We start from the raw sequence: 25,509 nt of genomic DNA, 5'->3' as shown, positions 1-25,509 counted from the left end.
AACAGATTTTGTTTTACTATATACAAACTTTGTCTTTTCTTAGATTTCTAAATGAATTAAGTTACTTTTCATTAAGTGATTTTTAATGTGAAGAAAATAATGTGTAGATTCTAGAAGCTACAGACATAATTTAGGTAGTGCTCGTTCTCACTGCCTCTCATAGCCTATCATCTTATCAGCTTCTTTGAAAATAGATATTTCTTATGTCAGTCCAAGTTGTTTATCTCTTATCCCCACCCCCTTCCTTTCTTCTGTGGCTAACACTGGGGACCCTATTTGTCAGAAGAACCTGTGTTTCTTGGGGATGGGCGGGGTTATCCTGTGACCTACCAGTATGTCCTATGACCATGTGAACTATATAATCCTGAGAACACACAAAATAAGCTCTTTTGAAATTATCAAAATTATAAAAGTTAATCGAATTCAAGGGAATGTGATGCTGAGGTGGGCCCCAGTCATATTCTCTTTCTGCCTCTGTGCACTGTGCTCTGCACAACTGAATCCATTTTAGAGAATTTCCTTCTCATGTGAATCATGTAGCCTAGGCCCTAGAGCAGCGGTCACCATCCTTTTGGACCTCATGGACCACCAGTGGTGCGCGGACCACTGGTTGCCGACCACTGCCCTAGAGGGTCAGTTGGGAGACAAGCGTTCCAGGGACTCATGAGGATGTCATGAGCACCTACTGAATGTACAGGGGGATTCTCTCTAGTTTGTGCCATGGTTATGTTGTTCTAACGAATCTCTAGCTGCAGACCCATTTTGCCTTTCTCATTTTAATCATCCTATATAATAAAAGCCTAATATGCTGTGTCGGGTCAACTGGTGGACTGTTCAACCAATCAAAGTGTAATATGCTAACGATATGCTAAGGCTGCTCAACCGCTTGCTATGACGTGCAAAGACCACCAGGGGGCAGACAGTCAACCGGTCGACCAGTCACTATGACATGCACTGACCATCAGGGGGCAGACGTTCCGACCAGTAGGTTAGCTTGCTGCTGGGGTCCGGCCAATCGGGACTGAGCAAGACGGGCCAGACACACCCTGGAGCCCACCCATGGTCCCTCCCCAGCCCCAATGGTACACCAGTGGGGTCCCGTGGCCTGGCCTGTACCCTCTCACAATCCGGGACCCTTTGGGGGATGTTGGAGAACCGGTTTTGGCCTGATCCCGCAGGCCAGGTTGAGGGAGCCACTGGTGCACGAATTCATGCACTGGGCCTCTAGTGTGTATATATATTTAATCATAATCATGCAAATATTTAAATAAGTTTAAGGTCTTAGAGGACAGGCAGTTTGTTATGCTTATTTGTACCTAAGCCTATGCACATGCTTCGCAAGACCATAGACAATAGTGTTTCTTTTACTTGACAAAAAAAAAGTTTGTCTTCCAAAAGAAATATATATATATTTACGTAGTAAACAGAGACCACCTGAATTGCTAAGGTGGTTGAGTAAAAGGTCTTAATAAACTCTACAAATGTAGTTTTATGACGATCATAAAAGGCATTATTTTTGTCATCTCCACAAACCACAAGCTTTAAAATAAAAAAATAAAAATAAATGTGTGAGGAATCAAAGGAAATATTTAACTCCTGTATTTGCTTTGTTTACTTTTGCTTGGCCAAGAAAGAAGTGGAGTTTGCCAAGGGAAACGATGAGGGAATAGGAGGTGTTTAATCTTCAAGGTTTATTCCCATGCCTGTAAGTCAGAGAGGTCACTGGCTAGCCCCTTGCTGAAGGCTATAATTACAGGCAAAGGACTGTTTATTTTCCAGTAAGGTGTCCAAAATCTTGAATGTAAGAGATTGTTTATAAGAATACAGTGTGTGTAAGAGTTATACAAAACTTCAAAATATAGACTAAGGAGGTGAGATTATTTTTTTCGTATATTTATTAATAGAGAAGGTATAAGACTCTGGAAATGTTCTAAAGTGCGATAATAAAGGTAAATATGAGCTTAAATTATGTGATTCTGGTACTTGAGGAACTGAATTAAATGAATAAAGATGAGGAATTTATAATAGAATAAAATATATCTAATGATTCATTAAATATAAACTTATTTATGGCTCCAACATCATGGTAAACAGGAATCAGTAAATGCTTTAGTAAGAGTAATAGAGAAATATTTCCAATTTGGAAAACACCAGTTACATTGGGTGTATCTAGACCTGATATGGGAAGAAATGGGTGGTATTTCTTATTGTCAACTAAATTCACTCTCATTTCAGAAGAGTCATAGAAAGTTCTTTATTTCACATAGAATTAGCAGACGAAGTACAAAATCGGTTCTGTTACTGGCCCATTATTAAGGATATTAGTCAGTGTTTGCAGAATGTAAGTAATATATTTATATGTGGTAGTTTAACAATAGTAGGTGTACTTCCTAATTAACATTGAAAGACGAAAGTACAGGTTCTTGATGTGTACAAAGAGGACTAAAATATGTGTCTGCTTTTTAAAAATATCACATTATGGTAGATAGTGAAAATGATTGATATTTTCTATCTGGATACTTTTTTAGAATCAAATGCTTATGAAAACAAGCAACAATTTCAGATTTTTAGGCAAGCAGTGCTTTCTATGATGCTGGGTGTGTGGCAGAGTGGCTCACTCATTACCCCAGGCCTCCTTTCCTGTCCCCATTTGCTTTGTTTGTTTGTTTGTTTTTTGTTTTGTTTTATTGTGTTTTCCCCTAATGTTTTATTTTGAAACTTTTCAAACATTGACATCATGAAACTTCACCCTAAACCTTCAACATGCACCTGCTAAGAATTAAGACATTTTCCAATATAAATATATTTCCATTACCACAACTTAGATATCATCTAATAATCAGTTCATATTCGAATTTCTTCAGTTGTTTCAACAAATGTCTTCCCCACTCCCCCCAGGACAACACATTTTATTAAAATATCTCTTTTGATTATTCCCACAGTGTCAAGTAGGACATAGATCATTTGCATGGAGAATACCTATAAGCACAAAGGGAGGTTTCCTGTTTAGTTTCTCCCTCCCTCTCTTCTTTCATTTCTTTATTTTATTTATTTATTTATTATTATTGATTAAGGTATTGCGTATGTATCCTTATCCCCCTATTGCCCATCCACCCCACCCCCACTCATACCCTCACTCCCCTGGTGTCTGTGTCCATTGGTTATGCTTATATGCATGCATACAAGTCCTTTAGTTGATCTCTCTCCCTTATCCTCACCCTCTGAGGTTTGACTATCTGATAGATGCTTTTCTGTCTCGGGATCTGTTTTTGTTCATCAGTTTATGTTGTTTATTATATTTGCTATTTGATTTTAGTAGATTCTGCACAGGAAAACATTTTCACCTCAGTATTGAAAATTTAAAGTTCACCATTTGAGGCACTGTTTATATCATAGAAAAATATACACCAGGACTTTACCAGATCTAACAGAAGAAGGTTTTTTTTATTGTTGTTGTTTTTTAAAAACCTCCAGATTATTACAGGATCTAGGTTAACTATATGACCCTGGTGCTAACAATCCAATTGAATGTTAGCAGACTCAGGGGGGGGAAAAAGGGTTATGAAATATTTGGAAACTAAAAACCTACATTTTTATAAGTAAATAGTAATTCAGTATTTGTGTGACTGTTACTGAATTTTCTGAGACCTTAGAACCTGCTATTATGACAAACTCCCAGTGCCTTACTTAATACTTTGTGTGCTAGAACTAGTTAAGAAGCAGTCAAAGTTTCTATTTTCTCTGCCAATATAAAACCTCTGTTCCAGTGAGTGACCAGGCAGTTATTTTAATAGCAATATTGGTATAGTTTTATTCTATCTTTTTTGCTACTAGCAAGTCTTTCATTTTATACTCTAAACTCTGGGTAAATCACAAGTTAAACTGAACTATTGTTTTGTTTAATGCTCTGTTTCCTTCTAACTTTACTCTTGTCTATCAACCTCAACCCAGTTCCCCAGTGGCTCAGGAAACCCTCAATTGGGATTAAGTAATAGTTTACATAACCTCTCTCATTCATTAACCCATGTTGACATTCTGTGAAACAGCCTTATTTCAGACTTTCTTAGGCACCTTATCCAGCTGCTGGTTTGGGTACAACTAAGAACACCTATTTAATCAAGAAACTTAATGTTTCCAAAGAACCATCCAGCCTAACTTAACTTTCTCATTTAGTCTGCTTCTGTTCCTTCTTCAGGATAAAACCTGGTCTTATTCGTAGTAAATATGAAGTTTAAAAATCTTTACTTCTTCTCTCCTTCTGCATATACACAAAGCAGAAACAGAAAATTGTATGTTATCATTCCAGACAGGTTTTGTATTATTAGTGTAATGAAAATGGTGCCAGTAGATTAAACTAGATCTCCTTGACTCCATCCTCATCCTCAACCATTCTATTTGTTTCCATACTGCTGCTGGAGTAAGTAATCTTTTCCAAAAACAAATTAATTTGTGTAACTGTATTCCTTAACATAATTTGAGGGCAACCCAATGGTTTCAGAGTAAAGTCCATATTCTTAGTATGATAGTCAAGGAATTTCTTACCTTGGCCCCGGCTGTTTCCTGGTCCTCCTCACACCTAGTGGTATGCTGGTAAATGTTCAACAGGGGGAAGAGGAATCATAAGCCCCAGGTTTGTAGTGTTCGCAAATTTCCATGGTAGAAATACCCCATCAATACCCCATTACGACTCTGTAATCTGATACAAGATAGCTCAAGCACACCTTATCCATCTCTCGACTTACCATTTTTTTGTGTGTGTGTGCCCTTGACTGGGAATCAAACCCTTTGGTGTGTGGGCCCATGCTCTAACCAGTTAGCAACACCGGCTAGGGCCTATCCTCATTCTTTTTGCTGCTCTGATTGGATGGAGTGTTTTGTTGTTGTTTTTTTACCTTCTCTTCCAAATTGCTGATTCAATCCTCTGCTTCATCCAACCTACTGTTCAGTGTATCTTTGATGTCAGATATTGTATTCTTCATTTTAGATTATGTTTTCTATGTCTTTTTCCATGCTGTTGTAGCTCTCACTAAGTTCTTCGAGCATCCTTATCACCATTACTTTGAACTCTATGTCTGGTAAATGGCTTGTCTTCATTTCCTTTAGCTCTTTTTCTGGGGAGTTGTCCTGTTCTTTTATTTGGGGTCTGTTTGTTTGTGTTCCCGTTTTGGCTGCCCCTTTGTATTTGTCCCTGTATGTTACATAGATCTGCGGTGACTCCCAGTCTTCATGGGATGCCCTCAGGTAGTAGGTGTCCTGTGAGACTCAGTGGTGCAGTCTCCTTGGCTTCCTGAGCCAGGTGCTCTAGTAATGTCCCTTGTGTGGGTTATGTGGGCCCTCCTGTTGTAATTTAGTCTTGGTTTCTGTTGGCCTGTTTGTGCGTGGGATCGACCCTCAGGCTGCCTTACTGTGAGGCTCAAATCCAACCACAGTGTGCGAGCTCTTTTGAAGGTGCTGACCAAAAAAGAAAAGAAAAAAAGCAGAATTCGCTGCAACACAGTTCAGTGCCTGCTGAGATCTCTCTTTGAACCTGATGTTTGTGAAGTTTATTGGGTTCTGTTCTGTTGTTGTCGGAAGCTGGGCCCTTGGTGTGTTGGTTCTGGGACCCTTGGAAGGGACTCTGTTGCAGGTCAGTGTCAGATGCTGTCTGTCCCTGACCCTTGGAAACCTATTTGAAGCTACAAGCAATCCACAGTTTGTGGCTGCCTCTGCTGGGCTTGGTGTGCACGGGAAGGACCAGACCATACTCCAAGATTGGCTTTTTACCAGCACCAGGCCCAGGGCAGGGCAGCAAAACTCCTGAGGCACCCCAGGATCCACCTCCACCTGCCTCTGCCTGCCAGCTGCCTGTTAGGCTCATTCCCTGAAAGAGCCTCTGGAGGAATCAGGAGGATGGGGGCTAGTGCATCTCCCTTGAGGGGGAGATGTGGTTCAGGCTTCAGGGATAGTGGAGGGCGTGGTCCCCACCCCGGAGCCACACCACTGTGTCTGTCCCAGGTTTTTTCCCCGACCTCAGTAGGGCAGAGCCCCTAGTTGCCAGATGGGTGGGGCCTCCAGAGCCTAGAGGTTGGGTCTACTAGAAGCCAGGAGAGTGTTTGGAAGTGCCTGGGAAAGGCCAGGCTACAAACCAAGGCCAGCTGCCACTAGGGCCAGGCTAGGAGCCACTTAGCAACAGGTATATGGGCATGCCAGGGCCAGATGCTGTTTGTTTGAGAGATTTTAGGAAAATTGGCAGCATGAGCCAAGATAGGTCATTTGTATGGAAAAGCCACTGGAAAGGGCTTAGGTGGGCCCAAAGGTTGGGTGGGGTATGTAGGGTCTCAGGAAATCAGTAGGGTGGGGCAAAGAGTGTTAACCATGTTGGTGGAGACTCAGATATGGTGTCTGCCTCCCAGCTCTGTGGTGGAGGGCTCAGCCAAAGAAAAATGGCCTGTGCCAGCACTTTTGTGTGTGAGAAAGCTGCCCCTCCAACCCTGGCCCTGTTGCCAGACAATTCATTTCCTCCCTATATGTCCAAGTTGCCTTCTGGGCTGCTGCCCCAGTGCCGGAGTTCTAAGCAAGTGAGTCTGAGTCAGTCCCTGCACAGGCCCTTTAAGAGGAATGCCTGGGACTCCTGCAGCACTCTGTCTCACCCAGCCACAATTTCTGCTGGTTTTCACAGCCAGAGGTTGTGGGGGCTTCTCTCCCTGGCACTGGAACCCAGGGCTGGGTGGGCTGGTATAGGGCTGAGACCCTCACTTCTTAGGGGGACCTCAGCAGGAGACATCCCTCTCGGGTTTTAACTGCTACACATGGGTATGGGACCAGCTCACTCAGGGTCTCTGCCCATTTTACCAGTTTGTTTGTGGCTTCTTTATATCCTTAGTTACAGGACTTCTGTTCAGCTAGATCCAGGCAGTTCTGAATGTGGTTGTTCTGCCGTTTAGTTGTGATTTTGATGTGGTTGTGGGAGGTTTTGAGTATTACTGTGTTTTCCTATGCTGTCAACTTGACCATAAGCCTCTCCCTATTCTTTACAGTTCCACTCAGGCATTTTCTTCCCCCAGGAAATCTCCTCTAGCTTTTGCCTCATGCCGCATTCTGGATAACCTGCCTTTCCTGTGCACTTCATTAGCACCCTCGGGTTATTTCTGCCATATCTCTTACCACACTGTGGTACTCTGTTCACTAGTCCTGAAGATACCTCGAGAGGAAATGTAGGATATATGACTTATCTATACTAATAAAAGGTTAATATGCTAATTAGACCTGGTCAACCGGACATCTTCCAGATGTCTGACTTCCTTCTGGACAGTTAGGGGGTGACCAGGCCAGCAGAGGGGCAATTAGGGGTGACCAGGCTGGCAGGGGAGTAGTTAGGGGGTGACCAGGCCATCAGGGGGGAAAGTTAGGGGGCAACCAGACCGGCAGGGGGGCAGTTAGGGGGTGACCAGGCCAGCAGGGGGGCAGTTAGGGGGCGACCAGGCTGGCAGGGGGGCAGTTAGGAGGTGATCAGGCCAGCAAGCAGAGGCAGTTAGCGGTGATCAGGCAGGCAGGTAGAGTGGTTAGGGGCGATCAGGCAGGCAGGCAGGCAAGCGGTTAGGAGCCAACAGTCCTGGATTGCAAGAGGGATGTCCAACTGCTGGTTTAGGCCCCATCCTGCAGGGATCCTGGATTGGAGAGGGTGCAGGCTGTACTGAGGGACCTCTAGTTTCATTTATTTATATATATTTTGTTCACGTGTGTATGAACCCATTCATGCATGCATATACATGAAGTATATTCTGCTCCAAATATTATTGTGGACATTGATCAAGCAGTGGTACCAGTGCCCCTGAAGATATGGACTATAGTTTTTATCTCTACATTCCCGGTACCTAACCCAATAGCTTAAACAAAATATATATTTATCTAATGAGCAAGTAATTATGACGACAAATTATGGTTAGTAAAAACAACTATTAGGTAAAAGTTTTTCATTCTCTTTCAAATCTCTAAAAACTAATTTATAGAATTGGGGAGCTGCCAAAAGTCAAATTAGCTCTGAAAACATTATGGAAAGTTCCACTCACCATTGCCTATATGCCTTTCTTACACACACACACACCTCCTCCAACCACCATTTTGGGATGAAGATGGATCAAAGAACAAAGAGGAGAAGAATGAAAGGAGAATGGAAGATCAAGATAGGGAGGGTGAATAAATAGAATTTCCAGAGTTTTGTAATCAAAATTGGGAAAAACACAATTAAAGCCATTAAGAGAGAAAGGCAGGAGCAGCCTGTCTGCTCCGTAAGGCCTTCTTGAGCCTGTCAACAGAGCTTCCCCCTGAGTGGGTGACACTGTCTGCACGAGGACCTGTAGGCAGCACCTTCTGGTGGACATTGCTCCAGCAGTGGTACCAGGAGAGGTGACCCACATGACATTTACATTTAGAATCCACTGATTTTCACTGTTGATCAGCAATGTATGATTTCAAGTTTAAAATAATAACTGGATTAAGGAAAAGACATTAGTTAAGAACGAAGGTCTTTTTCAATACCACTCTGACTGTGGCCATAGGATTAGACTCCATAGCAACACCACTTCATAAGTACCTGGTCCGTGCTTGGTACAGAGAGAAACGTTCCTAAGCGTGGCCTTCATGTAGATGCAGTAAGATTAGAAGAATTTGGTAAGGTCCTCAGGGACCTTGGCCAGTGAGGGAGGTGGCCCATAGATTAAAGTTTCTGATGAACAGTTATGGTCAGGAGCAAGGGGAGAACGAGTCTCACTGCCCCCTGGTTGCATGGAAAAGCGGGATAAGAGGTGATGACAGTGGAGGCAGGCTGGAATACAGTCCTCTGTTTAAACAGTAGTTGGGGCACAGTTGAAGGACTCAGGTTTCATCCATCTTTCACCTCTCCTGGCCATTCATCAGCCAAGACGTTCATCAGCCTGTTTCTGTTGGGTGTGACATGTTAGACACATAAACAGACATGGCTCTTGTCTGCTACAGGAAGAACTGCTTCTGTGTTATTGGTTAGTGCATAGTAACTGCTGTCCTGTCTTCTGAGTATCTATTATACCCCTTTGAGTAAGTACATTAAAATTTGTCTTCTGTTAACTAAATAGAAAAAAATGAGAAAACCTCTGCACATTAAGCATTAAAATTGGCCTTACTTGGAACAACTTTCTTGAGTAATCACTTTGTCACTCCTGGCTTTAACTGAAGTGCAAGAAGAGGCTCTTTTAGATCTGGTTTGCCTTAGGAAATGGTAATAAAGAAGCAAAAGTTTTAACACTTAGATTTCCAAAGGCCCTGTCATTGTAGAATTCTGAATTGTTTGAATCCTGAGGATACCTCAAGAGGAAATACATAATATACTAGTAGCACAAAATTCATGCAAGAGCGGGGTGTCCCTCAGCCTAGCCTGCATCCTCTTGCAATCCGGGACCACTGGCTCCTAACGGCTCACCTGCCTGCCTGCCTGATCTCCCCTAACCACTCTGCCTGCTGGCATGCTTGCCCCCAACTGCCCTCCCCTCCTGGCCTGATTGCCCCTAACCGCCTCTGCCTTGGCCCCACCACCATGGCTTTGTCTGGAAGGACGTCCGGAAGGTCTCCCGGTCTAATTAGCATATTACCCTTTTATTAGTATAGATGACTTATTTCACTTATATACAAATGCATTTGTACACACATGTGTATAAATCCATACACACATATACATGAAGTATATTCTGGTGCAAATATTTCTCTCTTCCTTCTTCAATCATTCAACTTCTGTGAAGACCGGGCTCAACTTCAGCCTCTGCCATGATCCTTCTCCCGCTGCTGAAGCTCACACCAATCTTACCCTTTTTCTCATCGTATAGCATTTACTGCCTGTACCAATATTTTCAGCACTTATCTGTCAGCTGTGTTCTTTGTACTTTGCATTATTAATTAGCTGTTTTGTGTGTCTGTCTCTTGTCTCCCTGTGTACATGGTGCCATCAAGTAACACAGAGGGACCAGGTTGGACTCTAGGTAGAAGCATTTGCTAGGATTGGCAAACTGGCTTGTGTTTGTACATCCAGTAAGTTAAAAATTATTTTTAAATATTTAAAGGGTTAGAAAATAACACAAATAAGCCAATATATATTACAGAGACCCTATGATACTCAAAGCCTCTAACATGTTTGCTATCTAGCTCTTTACAAAAGAAGTGTGCCAACCCCTGCTTTAGAGAATAATGAAAGCTAATAGTGGACAGATTATAGGTTCAACCTTGCTAGCTGTAAGTAATTCTGTTAGGTCTGAGTGTTCCCATTTTACAGATAAAGAACCTGAGGCTTGTTAATCTAAATAATTGGAATTTTGGACTTCACCTTTACAGGCATTGTGAGGAACCACTATAGACCAACAACAACAATAATAACTATTTAAGTTGCCCAGGGGCAGGGACTTGGGCCTTTTTGTTCATTGCTATATCCTTCCAACATCCAGAACAGTATCTGTCACATGGTATGGTTTTTATTAGTTTCCTGTGGATGCCATAAAAAATTACCACAAACTTTATAGCTTAAAACTACAGAAATGTATTCTCACACAGTCTGGAGGCTGGAGTTTGAAATCAAGGTGTCGGCCAAGATCATGCTCCTTTTGAAGACTCTAGGGAAGAAGCCTTCCTTCCTTACAGTTCTGGTGCTCCCAGTAATTCCTTAGGTTGCAGCAGCATAACTCCTGTCTCTGCCTCCGTCTCCACTTGGCCATCTCCCCTGTGGGTCTCCGTGTGTCCTCTCTTCCTGTAAAGACAACATTCATTGGACTGAGGGCCCACACTAAATCCAGGATGATGTTATCTCAAGATCCTTAACGAATTACATATCAAAGAACCTGTTTTCAAATGAGGTCCCAAGGGAACATCAATTTTTGGGGTGGAAACTATTCGACCTTCTGCAGGTCTCAATAAATATTTATTTTTCAATTATAGTTTACATTCCATATGATTTTGTATTAGTTTCAGGTGTACTCAAATATTTTTAAATGACTAAATGAATGAAGAAAGTGATCCTTTAATATGTTGTTAGCCCCGGATTCATTTCATTTAAACTTCAAAACAATTCTATTAGATAGTATGTGTTTTTCCATTTTACAAGTGAAGTGAGGCTTGGAGAGCTAAGTGTCTCTCCTTGCTAAGTTTACACAGCCGATAAGGGCAGGGCCACAATGAGCTCATGGTCTTCCCCACTAGGCCTGGGTGATTACCGTTAGACATGAATAAAAAGGGGTTTGAGACTATTACACTAAATATTTATAGAGGTGGAATTGAGGGAGGAAGGTCTGAAATCAAAGAAATCAGATTGTAGGAGGCCAAGTATCAGATTTCTTTAATTTGAGTAAAAATCTGTAAGTATCAATAGGTGGACATAAACAATGAAAGAAAAAGAAGTGTCAAAGATGACTGAGACCACACACTTAGGGAGAGGGTGGCTACTGATGCCATATAGAAATAGAAAGCTAGAAGAGGGAGTCAGCTTAGAAAGAAAAAGGAAGAATTTGAATGCCATCAATGGCGTATTTAAACTTGGCCTGGAGGCATTTGTAGAGACAGGGCTGGTCCCCAGAGGAGAGGATGTGTGAAGTTAGGTCATCACCCTGAGGCAGCATCCAACATCTCATGAATCAGCAGTGTTGAGCCAGCAGCTGGCTGGCCTGGTTGTGCTACGTTTATGGCCATCTGAGGGTGAACACGCAGCCAGAGAATGCCCTTTTCTCCTTCTTAGAGATGAATCAACCCTTATTTAACTGCCCCCCAGCTTTGCTCCCCTGCAAGAATTGCAATTGAGGTCTCAGGTTTTTGTGAACCACTATGGCTTGAAGCTGTGAGGTGGGATTGTGTCCGTCATCAAAGGGAGTTGGTGGCAGCAAAAGTATCGAGGAAACATCTTTCTTTTAGACTGTGTGCACTGAGTACGTCATCAGGCTGAGTCCTGTTCATAACCCAAGCAATGTAATCAGATTCTGAGGGTTTGACCACACCACCCTAACAGTCTGGCCAGGAGAGCTGACTCTCCTGCATTTTGCAAAGAATCAGGCTTCAGTGTTAACATCTTAGACATTTGAGTACAGACTGAAAGAAGTTTAAATGTGTCTTAAAGAATCAACCTGATGCCCGGCCGGTGTGGCTCAGTGGTTGAGCATCAACCTAGTATGAACCAGGAGGTCACGGTTCGATTCCTGGTTAGGGCACATGCCCGGGTTGCAGGCTGGATCCCTGTGTGTCCTCTCTTCTTGTAAAGACAGCAGGAGGGGCGTGCAGGAGGCAGCCGATCGGTGATTCTCTCTCATCATTGATGTTTCTGTCTCTCTCTCTCCCTCTCCTTTCCTCTCTGAAATCAATAAAAACCTATTTTTTCAAAAAAAAAAAAAAGAATCAATCTGATACTGAAGTTCAAAGCTCTGTACCTCTGCCTAAGGTTAATTCCAGACCACCCCTTTCCCAGTCTCACTTAATAAAGAGAAAAGAGCACATGAATGGAATTTGGGGAAATGGGGTAAGTGGAATTCCTGAAATTAAAGCAGTTGAGTTTGAAGTCAACTATAGGAAAGCCCTGGGCAAAGAGGGACCTTCTATTTTGAAATAGGTATCCCGTTGAAAACCATTACTACATGTTCATAGAATCTATACAAAGTATAATTATGAATAAAGTTTAGATTACATTGCTTCTGTTAATTTAGTCATGGGCAAGGAGGGAAGAGAGCTGGTATGAGTGAACTAGCAAAGATTTTACAAGACATTACATTTCTTTTAAAAATCTATCTGTAAGACATTTAAATTTATAGATGAGCTAAATCTGTCCTATAGATCAATTAAAAGAATCACTATTTTAAACATACCACATTCTTAATTATACTGAATTTAAATGTAATTGCATATTCACTGCATGCATCATAGTGTTAATTAGGGGAGACATTTTGGATCAAATACATTGAGGTATATAGCACTTCTGTTTCCTTTTTATAAAATAAAACTCAGACCCAGAGGAAAAAAATGATTTGCCTGAAATCATGTGACGCATCAAATCCTAGCTGGGGTACAACTAGTCCTGTCCTGATCATTCCTTTCTGTCGGGTCCTTAGATCAGCCCTAGAGTGTGGGTTTGTCTCAGAAACACTGTAGGAGCCTATAAGTAAGTAGCATGATGCAATAAAGGAATATAGGATTTGAAATCAACAACTAGGATTTAAGCTGTGACATTTACTCATAACTCCTTGAACTTCATTTTCTTCATCGGTAAAAATAGGATGTTCATAACAAACCCAACTCAGCCTTCAGAGGTCCAGATTAATAATACACTTTGAAAATCACAATCCACTATGCAGTTGTTATTTAGCTCCACAGTAAACTCTTGATTTTGCGAAACTCAATTTAATGGAGTTTGGATTTAAGAGAAAAAAATTCCAGTCCTTATGTCATATGTGCAAAAAAATATGCCCTGTTCATATTAAAATGCTTTTAATCAAGATTTGCTTATAATTAAATTAACAGGTTATTTTTATTATCAATTCAGTTATTTATAACAAATGTTAGCAAATAGGCCATATGTTGGGAAAAAACACTGTAGTAATTTTGCCAACATAAATATTGTATATCTACAACTATAGTGAACATATATAAATGTTTAAGAGTCACCGTTCATAAACAATGTTCAGAGAATGATTAGTACGTGATCACACTGCCTCATGTGGTAATTGTTTCTGTTGTCACATGTGCTAAGCCATGCCCCAGCCATGTGCATTTGTTTACTTGAGATGACTGGTGAACACATGCATTCAATATAAATTTAAAATTACTGTAATACATATAGAAAACGTTCCTGTGAAATTAAACTTTTCATACATACTTTTAATGACACAAACATGTCTATTTAAGTAAAAACAGATAAACTAACTAATTTGTCAATTTTTAACATACTCATTTGGAAAACTGACTTTATTATATAATGGACTGTCGGCTTTAACAGACACCCCCTCACCTGAATTAGTCTGTTATATCGAGGTTTTACTGTATTATTGTGAGCTCCTATGAACTGTGATAAGCCATGAATGTTTAAAACCTGCTTAGGACACCAAGAAATTGCAGAGAGTTTTTGCCCTAGCCGGTTTGGCTCAGTGGATAGAGCGTCAGCCTGCAGACCAAAGGGTCCCTGGTTCCATTCCAGTCAAGGGCATGTACCTTGGTTGCAGGCTCTGCTCTGGCTCTGGCCCTGGTCAGGGCACGTGCAGGAGGCAACCAATCTATGTTTCTCTCCATCTTTCTCTTTCTCTTCCACTCTCTCTAAAAGATCTATGGAAAAATATCCTCAGGTGAGGATTAACAAAACAAAAAAGAAATTGGAGAGTTTTTAATAGGCTCTCTCCACTTTCTCACTTCCTATTTATTCATTGTTTTCTTTTAAAATTTATTTTTATTATAATATACTCATATAGAAGTCATGTGCTATATACTAGTATATGTATGTGTGTGTTGTGTATATGAAAAATAAAACAAATACTGACTTCTCTGCCACTGGCTTAAAAAGAGAATATTACCAAGGCCTTTGAAGCCCTCTGTGTATCCCACCCCAGTCATAGCCTCTCCCTCTCAGAAAAGTGGATAAACAACAATTGTGATTTCTTTTTGTACATCTTTCCCTTGCCTTTAGTTGTACTACCCTTGTCTCTGCCTAAACAATATATTGTATTGGGTGAATTTTTTTTCTTTCTTCTTTTTCCCTCTTGACATTTATGTCAGGGCTAAATTATTATCTTCCTGTATCCTTATACTATCCACCTCATTCTTTGTCACAGTACCTCCTTCCCACCCATTAAAGCACATTACTCCTGTTACTCTAAAGACCTTGTAAAGAGAGACATTGAGGAGAGCCAAGCTTCCAGTTTACATAAGCAAGGGGGGGGGTGCCCACGACCTAGCAGGCAGTGGGACATCAGTTGCCAGGGCAAATGCAAGAATCCAAGAATGGGAAGGGTCCTGTGTCCTCTGAGATCATTTGGTCTTCTGACCCTTCACCTTCACTGGAAAATTAAAAAACCTAAACATGTAAATCCAGGTTAGTTTGGATGTCCTATAAGAAATTTAGACTTTTCCTGCAGGCCTTTGGGAAGCAACTAGGTTTGGAGAAAAGTGAGTGACAATGCATAACTGCTTCAAGGCAGATGAAATAGGAGACCAAAAGGCCAGAGAGAAAACACCTGGCCTGGGGCAGGGGTGGAGGTGTGGCTGCAGAGCGCAGGAGAGATGCTGCAGGCAGAGTCTAGTGGGATTTCACAACTGGTTGGATGTGGGAAATGCTAGAGAAAGAGGAGTTGGTGGTGAATGAAATATCCAAGTTACCCGGATGGAAACTTGATTATGAACAAAATACTAGGTTAATAAGAGAGGTAAATTTGAAAGCAAAAATGACTACAACAGCCCAAAACGACTAATTCCAGTCTTTCTCTCGGCAAAGGAATCAGAAGTGGGCGAATCTGCATTTCCTATTTTCAAGAGTTTGTAGGTTTGTTACATCTTAAATGATAAACTTTTGTTCAAGGATTCTAGCTCTTGTTCCTCATACATAAAATTAGGGGCTGGAGTAAGATGGTGCCTAAGGCCCTTTCCACTTTGGTACTTATGCAGTTCTCAGAACTTTGCCCGCAACAGGACTTGTAGCAAAAGAAACGCATGAGCTTGGAAACCCGAGAGAACTGAATCCTAACGCCAGGCCCACTGTGAACTGGGCGCTGTGGCCATGCCCTTGGTTTGGCCTGAGCCTCCTCCTGAAAACTGAGTGATAAAAGCTCACAGGCCACTGGGAGCCTGGCTGTAAATGAAAATGCCCAACCTCAGTGCCTGGCACAGCGTAGGTGCAGGAAAAAGATAGACTTCCTCCCTCCCTTCCTTCCTTCCTTCTTCCTCCCTTTGTTACGAATAGGAGAGCGTTAGTCCGGCTCCCCAACCGGTGCTTCGGCGAAACCTTCTCCGTGGTGCCCCAAAGCAGCTGTTGTACCCGAGAACTGCTTTCTGCCAGCCTTTCTCAGTTTTCTCCCAAAGCTCAAGACCTCCTGGCCTTGAGGGAAGTGTGAGTGGCAAGGAGACCCTTGGCAGCCGGTCTGTCCTTGCTTTTCCAGCTGGACCCAGCCCCACGCCAGGAGCACAGCTAAGAGCTCACTGTGCATAAAGTGGAAAGAAGAAGCCGCTCCAGCTTCCCTGTACAGAGAAGCAGCAAACACGCTCAGTCATTATCTCTAAGGGGCACAGTGAATCAGACGAGATTTAGTGCTGTTTGCACAGCGCCTTGTCTTTGCGGTGCTGAGAGCCGAAACCAAGGCTCTCTGGGAGTTCAAGTTCTATTCAGGTTCAAAGACAGCATGCGGCTCTAGGCCAGTTCCTGCCACCCTGACCCCAGTCGTTGAGTTTATCTTGATTCTCAGCAGGAAGAGTCAAGGAATAGTTCCCTCTCCTACAATGTGAACCCTGGAATGGTACATTTTTCTGGAAGTTCATACCCCTATCCCTCTCCTACAGATCTCAGTTAGGGAGAAAATTAAGAACAGAAACAGTTAGGTTCTTCTGGCTTATGAATTCGAATGTCACCTGAACCTGACATGATGGCAGATTTTTTGGTTCCAAACTGCACAGTTTTTCAGAATCAAAGAGTTCTGTAAATCCTATTCCAGCATTTTGCAGTGTTTCTATACTTAGGAATGTGTTTTGGGGGGAAATAGAGACATAACTTAATCTTGTCGGTCCCTGAGGAGGTACCATTTAGAGACGTTCCTACTTCCTGAAGGAGAAGCCTGGAAGCGTACAAAATAAACGTTACCTCGGCTCTGACTCAGAGTTCTACTTTCATGCCTTCCACATGAGGAAACAAGAGGCCGAAGTTCTGGTCATATTACTCTTCCTTCATTTCAAAATGATTAGCAAGTGCCTGCAGGTTTTCAGACACTCTGAGAGCCAGCTCACCTCCGTTCTCCTGCTTCCCTGTTCAGAAAGGCAGACCGCAAAGCAAGCTGGAGAGGCACATGGGCTATGTCTGGTCACTTTGCAGATACATTAATTTTTTCAGCAAGCTGTCATCAATACAGACTGTGTGCTGGGCACAAAACACAGTAGGGATAAAAGATGAATAAGACAATTTCTGGCCTCTTGTTGATAGAAGGCTGTTACTAGTTTACAGTCAAAGACTCTACTCCATTCACAGAAAACTGTTTTATATCCCAATGAATTCATGATCATTCCACCAGCACTGGACTTTGAGCGTTTAAGGTTTCCAGGATGCCACCTAATTAAAGAAAAAATTAAGATCAAGCAAGAGAAGGAACAAAAGAAGCACAGAAGCTGACTCTGAAGAGAGTCACCTCTATAATGGGAAACTTGAAATGGCCTTTAGTTTAAAACTGGTATTTGCTCCTTTAAGCAAGGTTCCCTCAATTCTAGCTATCTCTGCAAAATGGATGATTGATCACCAATGGAAACTTAATTACCAGTTAATCGGTTACTATTGAATTGCTGGTACATCTCAGTTGTCTGCTACTCCTCAGAGGAATCTATAGTACTTTAGTGAAGAAAAGCTTCTAATTAAATAGCATTCACTAATGTATTAAAATGCATGTCAGAGCCAAAACATTTCATTAATTATGAGTCAGTAGGTTTAGCCTCTCAGAGAGGCTGTTGGCTAATTTGTCACTATTTAAAATGAAGACATAGTTGTTGCTTACATAAAATAGTATTGTAGGTGATTTTTAAACAGTAAAAGATAGTAGATCTAAGAATTTCACATTCCATGTAACAGAAATTTAACCTGAAGGAGTAAAGTGATTTTATAAAAGGATAATGAAATTTTTTATTTCAATTTGTTCTTGAACTTAGACTAAGTTGGTTTGAGATATAATGACAATTTTTTATTATTATAAGTATATTGGATTAATAATAGAGAATTACTAATATTCAAATAATTTTTCAGGATTTATATAGCTATATACAAAGTGTGAAAGAATGAACTTTTTTCCCTCTTTTTCTTTCAAGTTAACCTTCATTTTCCTTAATACATCCTCCTGCTCCCTGGTTATCTGTCCCAAATTTACCAATTCGAAACTATCTTGTCAGGATAGTTAGGAGTCAGACACTCTATTTATCCCTTATAAACTTTTAACTGCCTATATTCCTAAAAAAAAAAGCTTTAATAATACTGATTCATATCTCCACACTCATTCCCATCTACCCATAATTGACTCAGTTACTTCTTCATTCAGTTAATATTCACTGAAGATGTACTGTATGAGATATTTCATCTATTATAAGCAATTACAGTGGTGAACAAACAGGTCCCTAATCCCAGAGAGCCACCTAGAGAAGTCTCACATCAATCATATAACCAAAATAGGAGAATTTGACCTAGATATTGGGATCAGGGAAGGCCTGCTGAGTAAATGATGACCAGCTGGGATCTGAAGGAGGCATAGCCGTTAACAGAGTGCATGGAGGTGGAGGGAGGACTTCCGGCAGAGGGAACAGCATGCGCAAAGGCCCTGTAATGGGAGGACACGTGGCCTATGTGAAAAACTGGAAGAAGGCCAGCTTACTGGAGCACAGAGAGCAAAGGGTAGCACATTGCAGGGTAAGTGTGGAGAAGTTGGGTAGGATTCAGATGAGGCAGGGCCCAAGAGGTCACAAAAATTGTGTCCTTTACCTAAGAGCAATAAGGAGACATTTTTTAAGTGTTTTAAACAGAGTTATATGATAAGACTTATGTTTTAAAAAGAAAATCTGCCTGCAATGTAGAGACTGGATCTGGAAAGAGATTGGATAAGACTGGTGTGGCAGGTCCAGTTAGGAAGTCCAGGAGAGGGTGGGGGGATGGAGAGAGGGCTTGGAGGAAGGTTGAGGTGGTGGAGATAGAGAAAATCGGATGGATCCAGGAGATAGTTAGAAAGTACAGTTGACTGGAATTGGTAATGAACTGTACATGGGGGAGAATCAGGGATGACCCTTCGGTTTCTGACTTGTGCAGCTGGAGGAATGGTGGAGCCATTCACTGGGTGCATGGTATCGTAAGATTAGGCATGAGGAAGACTGTTTTCTACACTAGCCATGTTTAGCTTAGGTCTCTGAGCTATCTGAGTGCAGTTTCACAGTGCGATTTACGCACAGTCAGCTCAGAGCAGAGGGGTAGTCTGGAGGTACAAGGTGTCAACTAAATAGCAATAGCTGTCACGGGAGAGACTGAGATCGCCTGGGGCGAGTATGAGGAGTGCGTGGAAAGCAGCCCTGGGATGGAGCCCAGAGAAACCCTAACATTGATAGCCAGGCATGGATTTTCCTGCAAAGGAGACATAAATGTTGCAGCCTAAAAAGGAGGAGGAAAACCTGGGGACTGAAGTGTTGAAGAGAAGGGAGCTCTTACTTGTCACATATTACTGGACAGTATTTCTTTAAATCCTTCCGTTTGAAGTTGAACCTAAAGGACAGATACCTAATGGAGTGGTAATTGCCTTTTAGTAAGCTGGTTACTGAGGCATTTGATGTACAGCATTTGCATGTTTTGAGCCTTTCACTATAAGGATGACAAATATGTACGTGGTGTTTTCTGCCTGCTGGGTTCTACTGTAAAGGACTTTTATAAACTAGCTCATTTAATATTTATAACAGTTCTCTAAGGGAGGCACATTTCTATAATCCTCTCAATTTTACAGGTGGGGGAACTGAAGCAGAGATGACATGAATTTCACAAACACAGAGAGATTGTAGGGACTACATAAAGTAAACAGGCGTTAGGGACCAGGGTTTGATGCAGGCACTGGGGTCTGTGCTGTGCTGCCTCCCCATGAATTATCTATCAGCCATCACTTTGCACCACCTCGCTGCACACAGATGCACAAAGGCACACATTTTAAAGTATAATGTCCCGCCATAGCTGGGTGGCTCGGGGACATTATACTTTATACATTATACATTATACGTTGGCTGGGTATCGTCCTGTACACCAAAAAGGCTGCAGGTTCAATCCCCAGATGGGGTGCATACAGGAGGCCACCGATTAATGTTTCTCTCTCTCTCTTCCTCGCTCTCTCTCTTCCTTTCCCTCTCTCTCTCTCTCTCTCTCTCTCTCTCCCCCTCTCCCCTTTCTCCCTCTCTCCTCTCTCTTCCTCCCTCCCTTCCTCCCCCACCCCGCCTTCCTCTTTCTAAAATCAAAAATATCCTCCAGTGAGAATTAAAAGGAAAAAAATGAATAAAATACAATGTCCAAGTATGACTCCAACATTTATTACTATGCCAGTCGAAATTCATCTCATTAGACTTGCCTTCTAGAAGCATTACCTTTATGTCAAGGACTGAGACATTTACAGTTTTATTCTTCTTTAAATATACCAGCTAGGTTTCATCTTTATGCACATTATGAGCCATGGTACAAACTGTGATAGTAAAGTTTTCCCCCAGTTCAGAGTATGTGCATATACGACAGGCCTCATGGTCCTGGAGCCATTTAGGTCACTGGAAATATTTCTGCCTATCTGGGCCTCTTTGCACCGTTCTCGCCATTCCCCTCCAGGCTCTGAGAAGATATACTGAAAAGTTTCTTAATAGTTCACTCGCGTCTGGACTCACATTAATTCTCTGATCATATTTTATTCCAGACACTGTTGAGAAATTCATCAGGCTGTGAAGTGCACAGTGATGAATATCGAACAGAGTTTACTACAGCTTTGCAGCGCGTCGACTTATTCATGGGCCAATTCAACCAAGTCCTCTTAACATCTATATCCACCTTCATTAAAGGGGAGCTCACCATCGCCAACCTGGGGACCTCAGGAGGCCGCTTCATGCAGGTAAATGCTTTCTGCGAGGGGCTGCGTCGGCTTTATCTGGTATTACACAGTTAATTTGGTTTTTGCAATAAGGTATTCGCAAATATTCTAAAATGAATATCATAGTGGAAACTAGAGACACCGACTGACAGCAAAACAATGAAGGCTGGTGCACTTTTTATGAAGTGTATGGCCTATTTTTGTTAAATTCTCGAAGCTTCCGGTTTAAATGCGGTTGCTTTTCATTTCTTTGCCCAGAATGGTTTGGTGGTGGTTGTTTTTTTTCTTTTCCATTCATGATTTCTATCACATGATTGGAAAATAAAACGAAACAATTACAGTGCTTCCAGGCGATGTTTTCCTCTTTGAAGGGAAGCTAAGGATCAAAGGAGCACTATTGTGTGCACCGTGTGTCTCCTTGAGAAGAAACATTCACATCATTGAGAAATATTGGCAGCAGTTAGGAGGGGAGTTGTCATCAAAATCCCATTGTAACTTCAACTCTCCTGATTTCTGCAAAATGATGGGGGTCAGACACAAAGAGGTTTAAATACTGAAGGGAGAAAAATCTGTGTGTGTGTGTTTTTTAAGAAATGCTTTAATGGATAGCAACAGTATTTCCATACAATAAAAGTTCACATTTCAGAAGTTGTGTTTCCTAGATACAAGAGTCGTAGTGCCTTGCAGAAATTAAAATGCTCTTGTGTGTGCTGTTTTACTGCTTTAATGGTTACCGCATAGTGCTTTCAACATGAGTTCCTTATTAGATTCCTAATTAATGCAGAATAACAATGGCATCTATGGAAATGTTGACTATTTCTCTTAGAGAAAGATGCTTTTTTCATAATTATCTGATATAATTAAGATCCTACTCAGACAATGATGTGTCTAGTAAACCAATTTTTGATGATGATGTTTTCCTATGGCTTGCCCCTCTGCACATCCTCTGTCTATATTCTTTCACAAAACGTTTTTAAAAATTACCACTGTCTTTATCGCAGTCTGGATATTGGTCATTGCCATATTTTAATTTGTGCTTTTCTTGTACTAGTGGACATGATGGAATTTTTCAAAGTTATAAAACTTACAAATACAGCCTTCCTAGCTCAAAGCAAATCATAGAGATCCTGTTATCTAAAGAGTCCCACACTTAGAATCCCCTCCTCCCATGGCTTCGCAGATAAGTACACTATTCCATCCCCTCCTCCCTCTCTCCCAGCTTAGTGTTTTATTTACCCACCATAGACCACTTAATTCTGTCCTTAACGCCAGGTGCCCAGTCCTGTCCCACACAAACAAGCACTCTAAGGTATTTGAAATATTGTCTTACCTGTTTTCCTTGTAAAATGTACATTATGTTGCGCTTGTATTTTTTTTTAGTTAACATTGATTTTATTCTATAGAATTCCAAAAGATTTGAAGGAGGTTGAAAGAAGCTAACATCTATTGAATTCCTAATGTGTTCACTATGTTCATTTATTTCCCTTTATCTTTATTTCAGCTTTTCTTTTTTTTCTAGATTGTCTATGACTTCACCAGTCCAGTTTCATATTAACAAACTTTCCACAGACACTTTTAGGTCTGACACTTTTTTACCTCAAAAGGCTCCTAGACTATTTCCAGATTCTAAAGCTCTAATAAAATCCCATTTTTAGATAGGTTGCTTTAACAACTGGGGAAATTCTGCTGTGTGACAGATTCCACCACCCAAGTGATATGTCATGCATCGTCAGGCTCATTAAAACAGAAATGCTGTGGCAAATATTTTATTCTTACCTCCCAGCATTTTCATAAAAGAAGCCCATTAGCTATACATCCAACACATTAGAAATAAAAATAAGCAAACAAGTAGAAACTAATTTATATAAAGTACTAATATCACTGATTTTAAAAAACAGCACAAAATAGGTGGCTCTTAATTCATCGAATATGTATCAGGAGCTTACTAACTTCACTTTACTAGGCAAATAAGCAAAGCAGAGAAGGCAGTGACACAGAACCTGCCTTTAAGGAGCTAACATTTTGGTAGGGGAGATACAAAGACTAGACTAGAGACCAAGACTAGAAAGACGTAAGACAAAGGACTGTTGACATCCACAGAGGATCTGTTTCTCTAACACTCGCCTAAGAGAATCTCACTCCATTAAATTTTTATTTAAATAAAACCTAAAACACTCGGAGGATCAAACAGTCAATATCATTGAAATCCAGTTTGTTTACAGCAAATACTAGTAGGGGAGGGAGTCAGTAGTGCCGCAGAGACAAGGGGACCTTCCAGCTTAATCTAGCTGCTGACGAAGTTCTGTAAATGTTTTGACTGCGCTAATGTGCTAAATCTGTGGCCAGGCCTAACTTTCTACAACTCGGGTTTTAGTAATACTATGGAGTCTCTGTTACAAAATAGAATGGACATAATTTTTTTTTCCCCCAAAAAAACAGCTGCCATCCATAAAAAGGAACAGAAACATGATTTTACTTCCTTCCTACCCTGAAGCCTAAAGGCAAAGTTGCTTTACAAATGTTTTCTTCCAAGAGTGTGCAGCTGTTTCTGCCTTTCCTATTGTGCTTATGTTCAGCCCCGGCTGGGAACACAAGCCACAGCCACAGCTGTCGGGTGCAAAGTGAATCAGGTATTTCACAGTGGTTATTTAATTAGAACGAATCATATTGTTTAACTAACAATATTATATGGACGGCAGAGAAGACATTTTTTACGTGTTTCTAACATTTAAGCATGTGTACCTTATCTCTTACAGGTGCAACTATGTCTAAATATACTGATGTGTACATATATTTGAGTCTATCTGTCGAGCCATGCCAGTATAGATTTCAAAAAACAGGTTTTTATTTGTGTGATCCCTCTCTTGGGATGCTCTGAAGTAAAATAATATGATAAGCAATATTCAGGATAGTATAAATAAACAATGAGCTGTGCCTACCCACAGAATTTGGAGGGGGAAGGGACTTAGGCAAGAAAAGGCTCGGGAACATTAGCGCAGTGTGCAGGGCTACGTGGGAGAGGGAGGAGGGATACTCGTGAAGATCACAGGACTAATCACAGGGATTGCCCATGTCTCCCCTTCTGAGCTCCTCGTCTAATCTACATCCAAAAACAATGCTTGCTTGATTTGTTTTTTACAGCCCTTGTATAAGGCCTTTAATCTCTAGATGCAAGGCATTGCTATTAAAATATTTGTGCATGACTGTCAGGCCAGGGAGAGTGAGTGGCTGGGGAATGGGTTGGGGGTGGGGAGCCCCTTTCATGACTTGTTTCAAGCTCAGCTCCACCAATAGGGCAGCTACCTTTTCTGCACACAGTGGCCGTGCCTGGGCACTCTCACGGCTGTCATTAGGTCCTTACGCTTTCTCCTTGTTCTTCTCCAATCCCCTTCTTCCTCTCCCCAGTTTTTTAGTGCTGTTACCACTCACTATCCCTTTTCTCTTGTGCCTCTTAACTGGACTAGTTGGGTCTTTAGCAGAAAACTGAAAGGTAGGGATCACCTAAAAGGACACCCTTAGCCTGTGATCATTACTTATGACCGTTACTTAAATGATTGCATTAGTAATCAGTGAACTTGAGAATAATTACTCATTTCCAGTAAGGAGAATCAATCCAGTTATTGACCTCCTGTTTCAAATTCCTTCAGTTCCTGTGCCACCATCATGACAAGTGCTTAGTGTTGGAAGCCTGTGGTATATATTATGTTTGGGATTATGGCTATTTTAAAGTATGTAGACACTGATCATCAATTCATCAATGCTGTAAAAAAGCATCCGGCAAGAGACACGGCCAAATAAAGCTTGAGCTTAAATGACATTTCTCAAAGGATTGCTGACTTTTGCATCTCCTTTATAAAATGCTCAGATAAAAATATCATGTCTTTTTTTAATGTGTACATTATTGATTTTTTTATATCCCTAATGACTGTTAGGTTTAATATATTTCTTTAAAATAAAATATACTCATGAGTTCTAAAATTTCTTTTGTGAAAGAAAGAGCCTATAATAAATAATAATTTCAGAATATGTCCATAACTAAAAATTAAGCCCAGTTCATGTGTAATATCCTAAAATGAATTAATATATACTCTTAAAGTATATTTACCTTTTTAAAACATCATAAATATTTGAAACCAAGGGAAAACACTAAAGTTTGTGTGTTTTGGGTGGCATGGAATAATTGGGATTTCTTGTTTGGGTGCTTTATTAGAAGAATAGAGAGACATTTTAAGACATGAAATATATATATCAGTAGGTTTTTGAACTTTTATCACTTCTTAAATTGAGAAACAAATATACTCTGTGTATTGATTGGATAATTCTACAATCTCTGTATTTGGAATATTGATTTGAAACTATTTTAACATTGTTACAAATTTACTAGCTTATTTTGTTTTTAGATTTTTTGTTGTTTTTTTACAAAGGGCTTAGTCTGGTTTTGACTCATTTCGACTCACTTTGACTCACTTCAAAAAGTTGAAATGCACACACATCAGTATTTTAATAGTAAGGAAAATTGTTTTGCTTTTTATGTATTACTTTCCTTTGTAGTATCAAGTTAATATAGGAACACTTGAGCCCATGTTCCAAAAAGAGTGAAGGAAAGAATAGAATAAAGCTCCACTCAGTTCAGCTTTTGCCACCTGGTTCTTTGTCTTACACTTCTAATTTTGGGCTGTCAGTACCAATCAGCAGTTTCTACTCCTCGTTTCACTTT

The 25,509-nt window shown here is 40.9% G+C and overlaps 1 protein-coding gene across 1 annotated transcript in view; it reads left to right on the top strand.

Moving 5' to 3' along the window:
* MET (MET proto-oncogene, receptor tyrosine kinase) overlaps positions 1 to 25,509 on the top strand; it is a 158,739-nt gene that overhangs the window by 61,883 nt on the left and 71,347 nt on the right. The window contains exon 3 of the mRNA XM_054725928.1: positions 20,622 to 20,813. Within this exon, the coding sequence (XP_054581903.1) occupies positions 20,622 to 20,813 (192 nt within the window). The remainder of the gene's footprint in view (positions 1 to 20,621; positions 20,814 to 25,509) is intronic.

The sequence above is a fragment of the Eptesicus fuscus genome, chromosome 14 (genome assembly GCF_027574615.1).
Source record: "Eptesicus fuscus isolate TK198812 chromosome 14, DD_ASM_mEF_20220401, whole genome shotgun sequence".
NCBI lineage: Eukaryota > Metazoa > Chordata > Mammalia > Chiroptera > Vespertilionidae > Eptesicus > Eptesicus fuscus.
Note: the sequence above shows the minus strand (reverse complement) of the source record. Positions and strands in the feature narration are given on the sequence as shown.